General features: G+C 38.5%; 2 protein-coding genes across 3 annotated transcripts in view; one reads left to right on the forward strand and one right to left on the reverse strand.

The window, feature by feature from the left end:
- Window positions 1-5953: 5953 nt before the first annotated feature.
- On the reverse strand, window positions 5954-11048 carry xrcc3 (X-ray repair complementing defective repair in Chinese hamster cells 3). The gene is made up of 7 exons (XM_083562015.1): window positions 10784-11048; window positions 10531-10668; window positions 9289-9501; window positions 8696-8850; window positions 7200-7412; window positions 6399-6445; window positions 5954-6317 (listed from the first exon to the last, which is right to left on the reverse strand). Exons 1-7 carry the CDS (start codon window positions 10836-10838, stop codon window positions 6017-6019), a joined length of 1122 nt encoding a protein of 373 aa, XP_083418141.1. The 5' UTR covers window positions 10839-11048; the 3' UTR covers window positions 5954-6016.
- Window positions 11049-11374: 326 nt separating this feature from the next.
- The window catches only part of brf1b (BRF1 general transcription factor IIIB subunit b), a 61499-nt gene continuing 54007 nt past the window's right edge, over window positions 11375-18866 (forward strand). Inside the window, exons 1-4 of one of the 2 annotated variants that reach the window (XM_083561955.1) lie at window positions 11375-11596; window positions 12347-12557; window positions 14895-14975; window positions 16113-16286. In XM_083561955.1, coding sequence (XP_083418081.1) covers window positions 12374-12557; window positions 14895-14975; window positions 16113-16286 — 439 coding nt within the window. In that variant the 5' untranslated portion in view covers window positions 11375-11596; window positions 12347-12373. Of the gene's footprint in view, window positions 11597-12346; window positions 12558-14894; window positions 14976-16112; window positions 16311-18866 lie in introns of both variants that reach the window. The other variant, XM_083561954.1, reaches the window with a different exon arrangement.

Consider the following 18866-nt stretch of genomic DNA (forward strand, 5'->3'; position numbering starts at 1 on the left):
GTAGTACTGGTAAATTCATCAGTTTAAGCAGTGTAAAATAATACCCAATAGTAATCTGCACTCTGCACTATATATCTTAGTCTTTATTTATTCATTAATTTTTACCTTAAATGTTTGTAGTTTTTGAGTTGTAAACCCAGAAGTGGTTCACTTTCTCTTTGACCTCTCTTGATGACTGAGACCGATCTAATTAGGATATGTTCATTCAGAATGGACTCTTACCCCCACCTTTATCACAAACCATACAATTCACGCACACACATACCCGCACATGTTTTTTTCCCCTCCAGTTGCCCCATCTGGTGCTGTTGATTGATTTGGTCTAGCCTGGCTTCTCGTCGTCATGGAGATGCCTCCTCAGCACAATGCTCCTGGCTCATTTAGGATTCTTCCTAAAACATTCTGAGCGTTACGTCCTGATCTGCCAGACAGCCCGGTATGTGTGTGCTTGTGTGTTGGCCTGAAATGTGTACACGAAGATCTTGCTAGACATATGCTTTCTGTGTTTGAGTAGAACAGAAAATTATTTTTGGCAACCATGAAACATCTTTCATGCATAACCATGGAATCATTTAACACGCTCGACATTTAATTAATTTGTTCAATTACTAAAATGTTCTTGTATTAAAATGTATCAAGAATGGATTTTCATTTCTTTCATTTTTGCATAGTACTCGAAACATATTGGGAGAAGGAGGTATTGGTTTGGGCGGCAGAGATCATGACATCATCTTACAGTAATTCTCCGGGTCATTGAGGTAGCTCTTCAATGAACGACGAAAACACAAAAGCTTTCTAAACGAGTATAAAGAGGCAATCGAGTCCTGATAGTCAGAGCCTCCTGTTTCGGAGTGGCCTGCTTTTGTGCTGAAGTTGAATAGGACTACTGTGTATCTGGAACCCTTCCATATGCCAACAATTTCAGTCAGGCTTTTATCCTATGCTGATCTGAGATCAGCTTTGTGTTTTTTATTTAAAATGATCACATGTCCAAGGTGGGTTCAAAAGAAGCTTTTATGAGACAGCATGAGTTTGCAGACCAGAGGGAATGTTACACATACAGGGCAGGACCGAGTGGAGACCGAGAATTAACAACATACAGTCTGATGTTTTTCTATTTGAATCTCATTAGCCTTTCAACATGAAGTCAAATAGCTTTTTTAGTCCTAGACAGTGCATGCAAACAGCTTGGAGCCTATTTTGAATGCTTGTAGCTCATTAAACGCTTTTTTTTTTAAATGTTTTCCATAAAGCAATTTTACAGTCTTTGTCTGCAGTGCTTTTATAAGCAATGATAGAGTGTAAGCATGCTGGAGATGAACATGGCATTTCATCCTCTGCGCAGTTTTTACCACACCCCCTGTGATGCTGCTTCATCAACAGCTCAGGTGACGTCATGAGTCCCGTCCTTGTGTAGCTGACATGGCAAACGTTTTCTTGGCTTTTGCCTATGAATCAATAATGGGGTTGAACTGCACAGCATCCAAAATCGAAAGAAGGATCAATTAATTGAATATACAAGGTTACTGGTATTGTGGTGTGATCAGATCTCCACTATTAGGCTTCTGTTTCTGCAGCTGCACTGGTGAATGTTAAATTGACTTCAGAAGGACAAAACAAGGATCAGTCATAGAAGAGTGACAGAAGTTCTTTTGAGAAGAATTCTAGTCTGGGCTGCAAAATGTGTATTGTGCTTGGAGATAGATCCTAAAATTACATTACACATTTACAATTATGGTGTTTGGCCTGTTTACAAAAGAACTTTGAAGTCTCCATTAATAAATACATTCTAATGCTGGTACATTAGGACACCGAATAGAATCAAAACTCTGTTGGGAGAGAAAATAGAGTTTATTTTTTAAAGGAGAAATGCTAATTTAAGTATTGCTGGAAGAGGGAGGTCTTTAGATGTCGTCTGAAGACCGCTAAAGACTGCTCTTTGGACATCAAGTGGAAGTTTGGTGCCAGAACAGAAAAAAGTCTTGTCTTCCCTGTACCCTAAAAAGTAGTTAAGGATCGGAGGGAGTGTTATGCAGTGCAGGGTGAGATAAGTGCCGTGAGGTAGGGAGAAGCTGGTCTGTTTTTGACTTTGTAGTCAAGCATCAGAATTTTAAATCTCATGCAGGCAGCTACAGGAAGTCAGTGAAGAGAACATAGCAGTGGGGTGGTGAGAAGATTGACAATGGGACATCCGCAGTCATTTGAGTAAGGTTCATTTCTAATATTTAGACTAGATTAGATTAGATAATATGGCATGAAAGGCATCTTTATCGTAAACATGAGCTTTGCCATGCACAGCAGAAGGTATCAGTTTATCATGTAAACACTGGATGCTTTCAAAACAGCACTTTTTTTATTCCAGAGATTTAATACCCTGGAAACATGCCATTTCAAAGCCATCATGTGCTTTTAAACATGATTGTAGTTATACAACACTAAGCTTTATTTCAAATTCTTGTAGTTTATATAAATATATCCAGCTGCTTAATAAAACACAAACACATACACACACATCGTTTTCTGCAAAGGGCTCTCATCTCTGTCCTGTACCGCACATTCAGAAAGGGTGAATGAAGCAGAGAGATGAGAGGATGCAGGATGCATACTAAAAGCCAGCCTGCAACCCCCTTCTCCTAGTCTTCCTTCTGTCCTCACAGCTTTGGGCTGCTATATAAGTCTGCACTCTTATATACAATGTTTTAGCCTGCAAGACATCTTGAAGCCTGGGGAACTTATGGATGCTGACGAGTATCTATATTTGGTTTGCCTGACTGCTCCTATTGTATAGACCATGGGCATTACATAAGCTTTTTTATTAACTACAGCAGTAAACAGTTCAAAGGAGGTGTGTGTGTGTGTGTGTGTGTGTGTGTGTGTGTGTGTGTGTGTGTGTGTGTGTGTGTGTGTGTGTGTGTGTGTAAAAGAGTGATGAGAGGGGAATGGGTTCATTTTTGCAGTACAATGTAGAGTTGCTTTGCTCAGTGGGGTGGGTTAAGTAATCTGGGACAGCCAAACCATGTGACTGTCACCATGGCAATGGCGAAGGCTAGAAAGAGAAGAGGCCGGGTATATGAGTGTGTGCATGTTTGTGTGCTTGCTCTGCTTGCTGTTATAAGACCCTCCACAATTTATTGATTGTATAAATTAAAGTAATAGCAAATAGCAGTGCTACACTGTGCCAGAATTTTTTAATACCACTGTTCAGTACAATAGCAAGGTCACTGATAATATATATATATATATATATATATATATATATATATATATATATATATATATATATATATATATATATATATATATATATATATATATTATATTTGCCATTATAATGAACACCAGCCCCTCCATTTCAGCAAACATATTAGTATGTTTATCTTCTCAATACTATGGAAACTTGGATATATTTTGAAGTGGTCAATGTGGAGCTTGTTCTAATTGTTTTTTAGTGTTTGTAGAGATTTGTGCTTGTTCAGCCACAAGGGTGTTAGTAAAGTCAGGTACTGATGTAGGGTAAGGAGTTCTGGGGTGCAGTCAGTGTTCCTACTCATCCCAAAGGTGTTAATATTGCATCAGGGCATTAGGCATAACATTATGACCACCTCTTTAATATTGTGTTGGTTCCCCTTTTGCTGCTAAAACAGTTCTGACCCATCGAGCATTAACAGCATTAACTTCTTCAGCAATTTGGGCTACATGAGCTTGTTTGTTCGATCGGATCACACTTGGTTGCCCATGACCCTGTTGCCAATTCAGCACGGTTCCTTCCTTGGACCACTTCTAATAGATACTGACCACTGCAGACCAGGAACATCCCACAAGAGCTGCAGTTATGGTGATGCTCTGACCCAGTCGTCTAGACGTCACAATTTGGCCCTTGTCAACTTTGAGGACAAAATGTTCACTTGCTGCCTAATATATCCCACCTACTAACAGGCACCATGATGAAGAGATAATCAAGTCATAATGTTATAATGTCAATGTTATATCTGGGGTACACACACACACACACACACACACACACACACACACACACACACACACACACACACACACACACACACACACACGCAGAGTATATATGAGGCAGCCACTGCAAAATCAAAACGCTATATCTGGAACATGCCTAAGAATAAGTTATACGGAGAATCCAAAAGGGAAGCTGAGATACAAGCAAAAATCATCAATATTATGGCAGTGAAACCTAAAACCTGCATCAGAATATTTCTACACTTCTATTCCACGCACACTAAATATGACTGAATGGATGTAAAAACATTTATTAGTAAACGTGTGCGGGGGAAAAATGTGCGATTGTATTATTGGAAGCTCTGCCTATGAGCAATGTCTTTAACAGTATACAAACTGGCATGTACCAAAACAACAGATCTTTATGTAACACTTCAAATGAGTGTACACTACTGAAAATGTATTTGTAAACAGAAAAATGTAAACTGAATGCAATACTATCAATGTGTTTTTCAGATATAAAGAAACGTATTCAGGCACATTGTATGCAAGCAGAAGTCTAAGAGAGAATAGGGATTGGAGGTACAAATAATAATAATAATAATAATAATAATAATGTAAACAGGATATGATTCAGTTGACTGTGTTTTAATGATACTGGTATCTCACTGAGCAGTCAGTTTATAATTAGCCAATTTAAAAAAACAGAGTGAACAAGAAACTACAAGAAAATAACTCCCATTAAGAGTTGTTCTTATTTCTCACATGGAACAAAATCTATGTACATCAACAAAAACACACCTACACACACACACTCCGAAACCAGTAGTGTAGGTTGACTGAAGGTGATTTTTTTATTTCTGTGACCTGCACTGAGCACAATGCTGAATCAAACCCCACTCCCCCACTCCCAAAGGGAAAAATGGATCACTCAGCTGCTGCCTAATAGGCTGAGTGTTAGATTGGCAGCTGCTACCTAGAACAGTCCATCACGATCCATCCTTCATTCCACCCACACGCAGTATCAGGATCAGGGAGAGAGACTGACCCTTTATGACCTCTTCCTCTCATATACATAAATTCTATAAAAGACCAATGGAATGTAATAGTCTTTTCGAGGGGATGGCTGAGTGATTTATCATTCTCTAGAACACAGTAATTCCAAGGACTGTCTGCTGTGCGTCCCAGGGGAACCATGTTTTCAAATAGAAGTCACAGTGACTGCTGTGGCATTGATCATTGAGCAGGTTGAGTGCTGTTTACCCATTTCAGCAATTATGCAGGAGGAAACAAATAACCTGAGTACAGCAGATAATCTATAACATCCTACTCTGGTTTGGATTGATGCAGTGAATGGGGTTCATGGTCTCGGAGCGCCCTCTGCTGTTCAGTATTAAATATATATTTTAGCACATTTTCACGTGAAAATATTTTAACCCCCCCCCCCCCCCAAAAAAAAAAAGTGTCCACACACCTTTCAACAAAACTAACAGTGTGGAGCTTTCCTCATCATCAAACAGATTTTTAGTGAATTATACTGAAAACTAAAGGTAAAAAGTAGTTTACTGACTAAATCAGACATACATCAATCAGGCATAACATTATGACCACCTCCTTAAAATTGTGTTGGTCCATCTTTCGCTGCCAAAACAGTTCTGACCCATTGAGCATTAATGTCTTCAGCAATTTGAGTTACAGAAGCTCATCTGTTGGATCAGACCACACGGACCACCATGAGCCTAGGCCACCCATGACCCTGTTCACCACTGTTCCTTTCTTGGACCACTTTTTATAGATACTGACCACTGCAGACCAGGAACATCCAACAAGAGCTGCAGTTTTGGAGATGCTCTGACCCAGTCGTCTAATCATCACAATTTGGCCCTTATTAACCTTGCAAAATCCTTACACTTGCCCAACATAATCAGTGTTATTCACTTCACTAGTCTTAATGTTATAACATCATAATGTTTTGCCTGGTCAGTGTATTTACAAAATCATTTAATATATAATCATACTAATGCTGTGGAAACAGGTTTTGTAATTATTAGGCTGTTTGATTAATAGAGTCTGTCGGCTCCTGAAAATCTTTCTTTCTTTGCTCTGTGATGCCAGGAGAAGATTTGACCTCTCCTTCTTGTGCGATTCCTCGAACACCTTCCTCCCAGACTCCACACAGGCAGCTCGCTCGAGCCAGATGAGGAGAAAAAACCACCTCTAATTTGCGGGCAGCGCTGGTCTGCTCCCCTGATCTTAAACAGCCTTCCTGTCTCCTCAGCATGAGACGCACCATCACCTGATTGGCCCAAATAATACCTAGGGCAGGGAGCAGCTTACTGTCTACCAGCCTGAAGGAGCACAAACACAAGCTTTCAGCTTACGCTTAAGTGACATTCAGCAAAAGGATCAATATCGCAGGTATTACTCACCCGTAATCACAGCGGCCTGGGTTTGGCCCGTCCACAACATCTGACACCTAGTAAAGAAGAGTAACGATTATGGAATTTCTCTAAGCCTAAATTTTCAGTAGTCAATATTGTGTCTTCGATGTGCAATTAAAGGTGTAATTTAAAATCCAATAACTGAACCTGCCTTTCTGATCTACATAATGAAAAATGCCACAGTGAAAAACTGACCGCTTTCCCGGCTATGTCGCTAGGTGCTGCTAACTGAATGGTCAGGTGAAGAAGAGTAAGCCAAATATTCCTTCACAATGATAGTTGACTAAGAATGTCATGCAGAAAGATAGAAAATAGAAGAAAATCTTTCTTCGCATATCACAGCTTGCTTGGAAGTTAGGGTCAGAGCGCAGGATTAGCCATTATACGACGCCCCTGGAGCACAGAGGTTTAAGGGCCTTTCTCAAGGGCCCAAGAGTGGCAGATTGGAACCCTGATCTTCTGATCAGTAACCGAGCGCCTTTGTTCCCAGCGCTACTGCGCCCCATGAACATAATTACGGCTAAAGATTGTTCTACAAGCTATTGAATCACACGGTGTACTTAGTTTATCACACATGGATTGACTTGGTGTAATATGCTAAGAATCAAATAATGTTTAATATGTCCTGATAGATAAAAGCTTACAATTCAAAGAAGGTGTACTTGACTGTATATAGATGTTTAGATCAATTTATACTACGCAATGAAAAGTAGAACGTGTGACTTTTATACTACACAAATCTGTGTGTAAGTGTTTGTGTGTGAGAGAGAGAGAGAAAGAGCGAGAGACCTGATTAATGCAGAAAACAGGTACACTATATGTATGGCTGAGTCGATGTAGCGTGGCGGAGAAGGCCAGTAGGTGACGTGCTCTCTCTATGGCCTCATCAGCCTGGAACTCGCTACGAAACAGAGCAGCCACCGAGTCCACCACGATGAGGCGCACGAGACCTCGCTCGAGCAGCGTGCGCACTCGCTGCGTCACACACGTCTGCAGGGCCTCCTGTAGACATACAGACAGACAGACGCTGCATTTCACACCTAGGCCTTCAGTGCTCTGGATCTATCCATCTCTAAATACCATCATTATGACGATATAGAACCCATCGATATTATACAGAGACAGAGTAGAACAGAGCGCTGCACCACAGACAGGCCCGCATACACCATCTCTATCAGAATCATCAATATTTTCTTCATAAAACGACGTTGGAGCATTTTTGTGCTTTTTTTTGTGCATTACAGTTTTCCTGGGGATTTTAAATGATAGCGAATTGTGTGTTTTTGTGCAAATTCTAAAGTAAAGAAAAACGCATATATGCTTCATGAAAAAGCTTACTGTTTTAAAGTGCTTTGCCAGACCTTTCCTCAAGATGTCCAGCTTTTCTTGGTAAGTCCATCTTGGAAATGTCCTTGTTAGTATATCTGCAACAAAGTCGATTTCTTCTCCTCTGTCAGCCATTGTGGAATGAAAGGAAAAAAAACAAAAAAAAAAAACAACAGCTTTCACAGCCAGACAAATGTGGTGATAGCTCTGACTAGGCTGCTCTCCAACCATCCAATCGAAGGACGTGGAAAGGCTGACATGACTGCATGCCTGCTACATGGCCCCTGTGCAACCGAATCAAAATCTCTTAAATTACAGCTTTAAACAGCATGTATTCTAAGGTCCAGCTTCCCACACTGTTCATTCTGAAGGCTCGAGGCAGATTCCGTTGATACATGTGATGTATAACGGCTGAAATCTGTCTGAAGAGAAACTCCAGAAACTGAAGTGAACAGACACCCGAAAGAGAAACGCTATAAAAAATGTGAGAATAGACTATTGGGAATAATTTCATTCATAAGCATGGAAAAAAAATTATTTAAACGTGATTCAGTGATTCTGATAGAGAAGCACTCCAGCACAGAAGGCCTTGTTGGCCCTGATGGCCCTCCACTGTTGTACATACAGAAGAACATGCACAAACAAAAAAGTTCTCTTTTTCTTCACATATTAAAGCTAGTGTTGTATCATAGGTAATAAAGCCATGATAAGCTTTATTATGGATATTGTAAATAAAATACAATACGTTTACACAAACAAATGTGAAGTGTAGAAGCAGACAGTGTTCTGATGATGTACAGAATTATATTACTATGCTTCTTTATGGGAAATAAAAGCAGGCAGTGTTTTATGCAGTAGTTAATGCTTATACATCATGTGTTCTATTGTCATCTTGTTCCCCATACAAATGCTGAAAAACTTTTTAGTGTGTTTTTTAGGGATGTGTGAGCTCCTCTTACAAGATCTGCAGTGTGTTCGATGTAGATGTTGTCACTGAAGCGGATGGAGCGGATCAGAGCCGGTGGAATATTTGGGCGAAGGCGAGACTGCTGGGTAATTAGCTGCCTCAAGCGTTTAATGGGAAAAGGATCTTCAGTGCAGATATATACAGCTCCTGTTCATGGATTACAGTCAAACATATTTCTGTCAAATCTTCCACTGATAAATGAACCTAACAATGATTTGTAGTAAGAAGACCAGGCCTGGTCAGTAAGTAAGCAACATTTCAAGTGCTTGTAAATCTGTGAACCCTTTAAAATATTCTACAAGTCAGCATAAATATGACCAAAAGCAGATTTCTTTTTTAAAGTCCTTAAAGCCAACAAAGAAAACCCAAGTAAACAAATGATGCAAAAATTAGACCTGGTCATTTAATTATTGAGGAAAATTATCCCAACATATGTGAAACTCCAGGATTAGCAGTAACTTTAAGCTTTTAACCACCACCATTATAGTAAATTGTTAGTAATTAGCAATGTAGCCATTATTATTCAGCCATATGTAAAACCAAATAAATACTACATTATAAATACAGCCTCAGTTCCAGCCTTACCTGCTCCGAGTCCTCCATGCTCACGTGAATACTGTACAGACAAGGAGAGCTGCAGACCAAACTGGGTCTTTCCAGCAGCACTCTCTCCTGCTAACTCGGTTATCCCATGCAGGGGAAGACCACCAGACAAGAGCTCATCCAAAACAGGACAAGCGAATGAAAGCCTGTGTCCAGGCTCCAAAGATGGAAATTCTCCAAGTGTAAGCTGTAAAGCTGTAAAGGACATGTGAGAATATTTTTAAAAAATACAATAAAAATGTCCTAATTATTCAGACACCCTACCAAAGCTTTCTGCCGATGCAATTTTAACTTTTGCATATACATTAAGACATGCTCGCTCATATATTTAAGTGCTGGAGATGTAGGATGTATGATGTAGCTATAAGATTCCTGTCTTGAGATTTGAGTTTTCTCACTTACTGGCATTTGTAATTTGAGTTAGCTCAGTCAGGGGCATTGGCTTCGAACTGATAGTTTATGAAAAAAGATTTTGTGTTTTTTATTAAAGAATTTATTTTGTGCAAATAAAGGGACATGGGGTATATCGGTAGGAGAATGCTAAGAATAGAGTCACCAGGAAGGAGGAAAAGAGGAAGGAGGTTAATGGATGTGGTGAGGAAAGACATGCAGGTAGTTGGGTTGAAAAAGGCAGATGTAGAGGACAGGGGGGTATGGAGACGGATGTCCCGCTGTGGCGACCCCTAATGGGAGAAGCTGAAAGAAAAAGATTTGATAACTTATTTATCTCTGTAAAGCTGCTTTGGGACAATGTCAATTTACCTTTTTTTTTATCTTTTATTTTTTTTGAGAATTCAACAACACAATGGTATACTGTGGGACAGACAGGAGGATGTAAGACAGACCGGGGGTATTAATGACAGACATTGGGTATGTAGGACAGATGAGAAGATGTAGGACAGACAGGGGGATGTGAAACAGACAGAAGGATGTGAGACAGACAAGGGTATAATGGATGGACAAGAGGATGTGGGACAGAAAGGAGAATGTGAGACAGACATTCTCCTATGTAAGTTAGACAAGGGTTATGTCAGACAGTCACGGGTTATGTAGGACAGACGAGAAGTATGTAGGACAGACGAGGGGGATGGGAGACAAAAAGGGGATATGTATGTCAGACAGAACAAATAACATTTTCTGTTTGTGCAGAAAAAGTTTCTAATCTGGTCTTATTAATAAACCAGGTTTGATCTGACACTCTGCTCTAAAAGCCGGTGTATTTACCTGTAACAGGAGGCACTGAGCGGAAAAGTCTAGAAACTGCATGGAGCACCAGCTGCACTTCAGAGCTGGACAGCTGAAGGAGCCTCTGGAGATCAGAAGCTGGCAGACTCAGGATCTTTTTCGCCGAGTTCACATTGGCTGGGGAAAATTTTTTAGTGCAAATAAATAAACTCATATCCTGTTATACAGTTCAATACAGGTGATTAATAATAATAATAATAATATACACCATTATCCCATATCATTTCTGTACCTCTTCTTAAAGCATGAATAATCTTTGGGCTCAGTTCAAGTTTATCCCAATCCATTGTATCTCATGACTCGGTCTTAAAGTCTGAAGCTGATCACATTTAGTTACAGACCTCATAGGTTTTATATCATTATTACAATAACATTGTCATAAAAAAATTCCCGCGCCTGGTCTTGAACACTATTTCCTGGTTAAGATTAAAACTTCGAATACCCGCCAAAATAAAGGTTCCTGTAAGTAAAACAATTTCAGAGTGCTATGTAAAACAATACATATATAATTACACTTATACCAAAAAATGTACTAAAATAGATTAGGAAACATTTTTTATGTAAGAATACTGGTATATCACAGTCCATAATGAAGCTCAAACTCAACCAGAAAAGAGCGCGGGTTAGTTTTTAACTATGAAAGGCCTTGATAATGGTATGCTCCAGTATAGGGGTGTGCTTTTGAATGAATGAATGTTAGTTTACGAGAACATACATATGAAATAATTCCCCCAACCAAATATTACTAACGAATCTAATTAAACAATAATGTGAAACAAATGAAAAAGTAGTTCGGTGTAAGCGAAGCGTTTGTTGTATTTTCGCGAACACCCCCACCCAGGCACATTTTTAGCGCTCCATCTTGATCAGATTGCGAGGCGATTTCACCTGACAGTGAAACAGTGTTACAGCGGTTTTTGTTTTTATTGATTTATTGGTTTGTTTATTTATTTATTATTTGCAAGATGGAATATCATAACGGATATCTCGGTTGTTAATAAAGTCTGTCGAAGGCACTGCTTTGTAGCGTTTACTTTTGTGCTTGGTGAGTGGCTAACTAGCCTAGGAGAGCATCACTGCATGTAACATTAGCAAGCTAGGAGGGGGAAAAAAACAAGCAGGTAAACCGGGAGAGACTTGAGCGAGCGTTGGATTGATAAACAAGAAAATATGGTAGTGGGGGAAAAAAAATCTGATCTTTATAACAAGTTTCTGAGTGGAGATTAACTTCTGAAACTTGGAGCTAGCTTTACATAAATATGGCTATGTTTTCCATACACTAAAGCAGACGCAGCACAAACAAATGAACATCATAATACTATAATAATAAACATAAATAATAAAAATAGGATTTAAAAAGTCTAGCTGGAGCAGCGATAACTGTAATACTTTAGTGTATAGACAAGCGGTAGGCTGTTATGTCCGGTAGCTGAGCGGAACAGTGCGGTAGACCGGAGAGCGACGCGGCCCGGGTTCGAGTCTCAGGCGCTGCATGTGTAAATCCTTTATAAAGAGTTATAACAAAAAATCAATTTCTTATCTCTAAATAAATATTCATTGCTTTATTGTGTTGCATTGATACCAATAAAATGTTCACAATATTTTTACTTAATCCAGCATTTATATGTATAAGGACCTGTTGTGTGTGTAGGTTCCCTAATCTATAATGAAATATTGTCAAATATATATATATATATATATATATATATATATATATATATATATATATATATATATATATATATATAATTATTATTATTTTTTTTCAAAAGCATGTTCTTTTCTTCCTTTTCAGGTGTACCAGGATCTCTGAGTACTCAGGATGAGTAGCAGGCGCTGTAAGAACTGTGGTGGAGATGATATAGACCTAGACCAGGCGCGTGGAAGTGCTGTGTGCACCACCTGCGGCTCTGTGCTTGAGGACAACATCATCGTGTCTGAGGTGCAGTTTGTGGAGAACAGTGGTGGAGGAGCTTCTGCTATCGGACAGTTCGTGTCTGCCGATGGTACGTCAGTGCTCGATGTGTTCCAACGACACACTCTGTTATTGGAAAATAATCAACGACGCTCACAACTTATAATCGTTTCTTATGTTGTGGAATGTTTGCAGATCTAATTAGTTCCTCTTACTGCTTATATTTAAACCATTATAAACAGTTACCGTTTTTTTTTTTCCGACTGTTGCGAAGAGAAAACATTTAGAATAAATTCATATTTTCCTGACCATTAACACATTATTTGGCAACCAATCAGATGTGAGAATTGAACACTGTACTCTAAGTGGTGTTTTGCACTTGGGGATGTAGCTCAGTGGTAGAGCGCATGCTTTGCATGTATGAGGTCCAGGGTTCAATCCCCTGCATCTCCATGTGTGACTTTTCTATTTTAACTCAGTGGATTGTTTTTATTATACAGGATAATCGATCATAAGATTGTTACCTGTTGGGTCAAGTCCATTTAATTTCACCTGCTAACTTGTGTCCCTTTTAATTCAGATATTGATTTGAGGTTAATGAAATAATTTGATTGGATAAGCACTTTTCCAAGAGTGCTGATATTTAGTATAACAGTACTGAGATATTTTGCTGTCTGAATTACTCCAGTCTAGCAACAGTTTTTCATGTAGAAAATGTTAGTATGCTTACTATAAGCTGTCAGACAGTCTGTGTGTTGGTAGTGCAATATGTAGTCCTCTATCTCAGTGTAGCTTTTACATAAACAATTTTTACAGATGCAGTAAAAAAGGCTATATTTTTTTCTTTTGAATATTGATGTGGCAGTTGTACAAAAATCTCCCCAAACCCCATACATCAGATTAATAACACGATATATTTGTTTGCTAATATACAATAGGGGTTTATCATTTATTTACGTATTTAATGTTGCCAATGAAAAGCTAATGGCAGCACTAAAAGATTAAACGCTTTGTTTTTTTTTGTTTTTTGGTAAAGGCATTGGCTTTGATCTGGCTAACATCAGAATCAGAATCAGGTTTATTGGCCAAGTGTGTTGACACACACAAGGAATTTGTTTCCAGCTGTTAGTGACTCTAAAAAGTACAGACATAAATAACACTATACATGACAAAACAGACAAGACAAGACAAAAACAGACTATACAAGACAAGACAATACAGACAATGTGAGACAGTATAGATAGTGTGGGTAATAAATAGGGATACAGCTCAGTAATGTTATTATTATTATTATTATTATTATTATTATTATTATTATTATTATTATTAATAATTAACATTATTATTATTATTATTATTATTATTATTATTATTATTACTATTATGACAGTTATACCTCGACTTATATGAGTGTTTTTAACACTTATTAGAGATTTCTGTTTGCTTTGCTAATCATATCATGTATAGGTTTCTTTTTGTTAGTTGTTTCGGGTGGTGGCGGTGGGGGTGGTGCTGATGTGGAGGGGGGGTGTTGTCATGTTTTGTGTAAATACTAGCACTCAATCTTTTAGAAAACCTTGATGCTCGGCATCAGCCGCATCAGCAGCTTTAATCTTATCAAATACATCAAAGAAAAGCAAATGGAGAAAAGACTTCTTCTGAAGTAAGAATGACTTTCCTGGTTTCCAGCTTATTACGCAGAGTGTCTGCATTGAACATTAGTAAATGATCCATGTCTTCAGTCATGTTTTTAGGTGCTGACATTTCCGTCTGTAAATAGCCTTCAACACGGTTCACGTTATGTTCTCCCAAATTCTGTATAAACCACTAATTCAGTACTAGTTTTTTGTAGCGCTTGTAAATTTGCATATTAACAGAAAAAAAGAATGGGTCATGAAACATGAATGTGCGCCAAAAGGTGAACACATTAGATCTATTGGAGCAAAATTCTTCTTCTACTGCTGCTAGTTCTAACACTTCTACTATTACTACTACTATTGAGCGAATTTTACTTTATTAATGTTATATGTATTTCAAATTGAACCACATCCCCATTTTTTTTCCAATATTATTTCCTGCCATTGATCACTACATATGACCAAGGTTCTGTTATACCCAAAATATTCTCCAGCATTCCCTGTTTGTCTTGCTAATGGCCACTAGATGGAGTCAGTGTAAAAGCACAGTTAACTCTGAATTGTGCTGTTGCATGGCCCATAGTTACAGTCCATCCTTAACCTGGACAACCTGAATTCTTACAAAAGCTGCTTTAGGATGTCCTATTATAAATAAAAAATGTTGTGATGCATGTAAATAAAAAGCCACAAACTAAACAGGAAGGTGGCTCTGTTTCTGGAAGTGGTTTGGACGGCTCTCTGATAAACCAGGACATGTGGCTTTTTTTTCTTTCTGCAATTTTCCGCTGCAGGTCCTGCGAAAACCCCAGTTCTTGGAACCGGCTTCCACACAAGTCTTGGGAAAGAGTCACGTGCTCAGACACTTCAGAATGGTGAGCATTTAGTCTTTTAGTCATTAAAACTTTTTTTTATTGGTTTTTAATGTTTATACAGGCCATAAGTTTTCACAGTAAATTATTCTGCTTTACAATAAAGTGCTTCACTCTGAACATCACCATTCAACTCAATGGGAGCTCTACAGAAGGTGGAGAGATCCACGGCCCAGATGGGAAAAGCTGTGAACAGGACAACCATGGCCTTTTCTAAGACAAATTTTTCTCCAAAGTGCAAGCTAAACCCATGTGTGATATTTATTAAGTATAACCAAAGTAATATGAGAACTTTGCTTCACTAAAAAAACTCGAGAGCGAGTGAGAAAGAAATTCCCAGGATGCCAAATTTACTCCATTGTGGTGATGTAATCCTCCTGCTATGTTCGCATGTGTCCAGGTTACTGCGGTACTGAGCCCCGCTAATCCTGTGGCACGTGCAGCATGAAAATCACTCAGTGCTCTAGCTGGCCTGAGAAGTGTGAACACACAAGAGCAAGGGGTCAGCAAACAGTGGCTGTAGAAAAGAAGGATTAAGCTCTTCAAAGCTTTCTGGGTTATTTTTGGTGTTTGGCATGTTGATGCTACACTGGGGAGCTGAGGCATGGAATCCACCTCTTCATCTGTCTCTGTTCAGTCCACATCTGCTTAATGCTTGTGTATGATACCGGATTCCTTCTGCCAGGGACAGACGCTTTGGAGGACTTTTTTATTTTTGTAATTTTTTTTGGGAAGAAGCATATGCAAAACGAATTACTGACCAGATTGTGCACCATACGTTTAAATGCTACTTTAAATAAACTAAACACACTCCACCATGCTGTGGGATTCTTGTGGACTGATATATTAGATGTGTCAAATGAATTAGGGTGAGTGTGAGCACAAACACGCGAACATCCTGAGAGAAAGCGAGACAAGGTTGCATATGGTCTCACTCCTGGGACCAAAACAGCTGTCTCTCTGCCCAGAAGCTCAGGGGAGCCTGTCCAGATGTGCCTCTCATGACATCAGTGCTACTGGAAAAAAAAAAAAACTAAACACCTGCATGTGAAGTCATGCTTCAATGTGTGTGTATGTGCGTGTGCGTGTGCTCCTGTGTTTGACTGAACTCATGTACATGTGTGTGTGTCCTGTCTCTAGGGAAACGGCAAATACACAGCCTGGGCAGCCAGCTGCAGCTAAACCAGCACTGCCTAGACACAGCCTTCAACTTCTTCAAGATGGTGGTGAGCAAGCATCTGACAAGAGGACGCAAGATGGCCCACGTCATAGCTGCCTGCTTGTATCTGGTGTGCCGGACAGAGGGGACTCCCCGTATCCTTATTCTTGCCATGATTTGTATTCTTTTCATCCGAATCATACTTCAAGAGTTGCCAGGTTTTGAGCTTTATGCGGATCAGTTTCCAATTCGCTTCCAAACCCTTTTAAATAAACTACAAATAGGACACACAGGATGGCACTTTTCAACCTAAACCTAAATCTTTAGCATATAAAAATTCCTTGAAGTGAAACGTACTTAACGTGTTATGAATCCCTGAGGGCGCTTCTCGAATTCAGTCAATAAATGTTTAAAATATGTCACAACATGAATTCATAACTACTAATGAAGGTCTAAGAATGAGAAAGGCATTAGAGAATGTCATTTCCGAAGCTACCCTTGTGTAGTCCGACTCCGATTCGGCTGGGACCACATCAGAATTTTTGTGATCGCTTGAAAAAACATAATCTAAGTCTATTTTTTTTTTATTTTTAGCATTGTATGTACTTTTACCAATACCCCAGGTTCTGACAGTAGAATAAAATGCGTTTTTTGCTGAGAACATACTCGATATGGCCAAAAGTATTAGGGCACTTGACAAACTTAAAACAAATTTAAGGCACACATTTGTAAAAGGATGTAACATTAGATTCTTTTCACATAAATTGATTAAGCAAATAAACCAAAAATTTTAAAGGGAACATTATAGACATAATAAATACTAATAATAGTACTTTGGACAAGGGATAGTTTAAAGGGAGCACTTTACTTTTACTGAAGTAATATTTGACCTACTGTATTTCTACGTTAACTGAAGTACATGGTTCGTGTGCTTCATCCACCACTGTGCTAGATGAACTGGAACATCAAGTGCATGTCTCCTTATCTGATATCTGTGCAATGGGATGTTCAACAAGCACATATGAGTGTGATGTCCACAATCCCTTGTCTTTATTCTTCTGTTCTCCTTGGCAACTTTTTTTTCAATGACAGCGTGTATGTTTTGTCATCGAATGACAGTAAAAGCCAACACTTTCGAATTTTCATTAAACAGTAGATAGGAGCATATCTATTTTTACCAGCATTACAGCCCTATGAAATGCTAGCTTAGACAGGTGTTCACTAGACCGAGGAATCTGATGTAAATTCTTGATAATGTGAAAATGTTTGTGTTATTTTTGAGCAGGCTCAATAAAATGAGTCACTGCTGTGTGTTTTGCCTCCAGGCCACAAGTTTGACATCTGTATTGTAATAGAAGAAAAGCTATCTTTAAAATGTTGTTGTCTCCACGCATCATCAGGTGGAAAACAAAACACTTCCATTTGTAATTTTATCCACATCGACTATGTTGGTAATCTGTAACAGCCAATTATTTGCTCTTAAATGAGATTAAATTAGATTTAGAGCTTCATTTACCGATAAATTTGATGGATACACGAGTGTAGCATAATGAAATGTTTTATGTGAAAATCCATTGACTGCACCATCTGCCCTTAGGCTTTCATTGTAATTGAGTTTCAAGTAAGCAGGTTTTTTTTTTTTTTTTCATTTATCATTATTTATCAAAAATATTTTTTGAGGTACTTGAAAGTATACTACAGATGCACTAGATAGAGATTTGCTTGAAAATATACCGGTTTGGTTTTTTAATGATAACGGAAGATGTTCCATCGATAAAAACATTATGTCCTATGGAGAGCCTGAGGGATGAGTGCGACAGGATTATGATTATTCCGAGTCGTTCTGCTGAGTAAACTATGGTGCACAGACCATCTGTTCAGTTTTAGAACTCTCTTTCCTCTCAGGAATGATCACAGTGGTGGTCTTCTCTCTAATGCACCACAGGGTTACAACATCCAGTCCTTCACCTATAAGTAAGGAATAAAAGACCTAACACTATGATCTTATAGGAAAACAATCCACAACAATGTGGAGTGATGAAGCCATTTTTGTTATATGGCAGTGGTTTATCTAAAAATGACAATTCATGTTGTGGAACAATTTGCAACAGTGTTATAATAGCTATGAACAAGCCATTTTCTCACAAGCCGAACTTTTTCTGACTTTTTTCTGCCTAAAAATTACATTTAAGCTCCACTTTAGAAGGGTCAAAGATGTTGACATTTAACAAAAAGCCTTTAGGTTTTTGTGTCAAAATATATTAGTGTTTGGAACTATCAATGTAAAAAAAATATAATACAAAATAAAATCCTCTCTATCTTGACTAGAGGCCCATTCCCAGCTAAAGAGAAGCAGCCTCATAGCATTGATCCAACCCCCACCATGCTTCACCATAAGTATGGTGATTTTTGCAGCAATGGTTTTTACACCAAACATTTATCCAAATTATATGTCGGATTCCATGTTGTGAATATTCGCCAGATACTTGCCGGATATTTCTGGAGCTTCTTCAATGCTAGTGTAGGCTTATCAGTAGCATCTTGTCCTTGATGAAAGTTTATAGTTTATTATATTTACTGTTGAACCGGAGTGTGAATGTGATTAGTTTATTCTAAACATAGTCACATGACCCTTATAAATGAATATGCACACATGTAACCCCAAGATATTGTACATTTGTTTCCTTTTTTTTCTTTGCTTGAAAAAGATCTAAAGTTTTTTTGTACCTACGATT

This window comes from Silurus aristotelis (genome assembly GCF_946808225.1).
Source record: "Silurus aristotelis genome assembly, chromosome: 15".
Lineage (NCBI taxonomy): Eukaryota > Metazoa > Chordata > Actinopteri > Siluriformes > Siluridae > Silurus > Silurus aristotelis.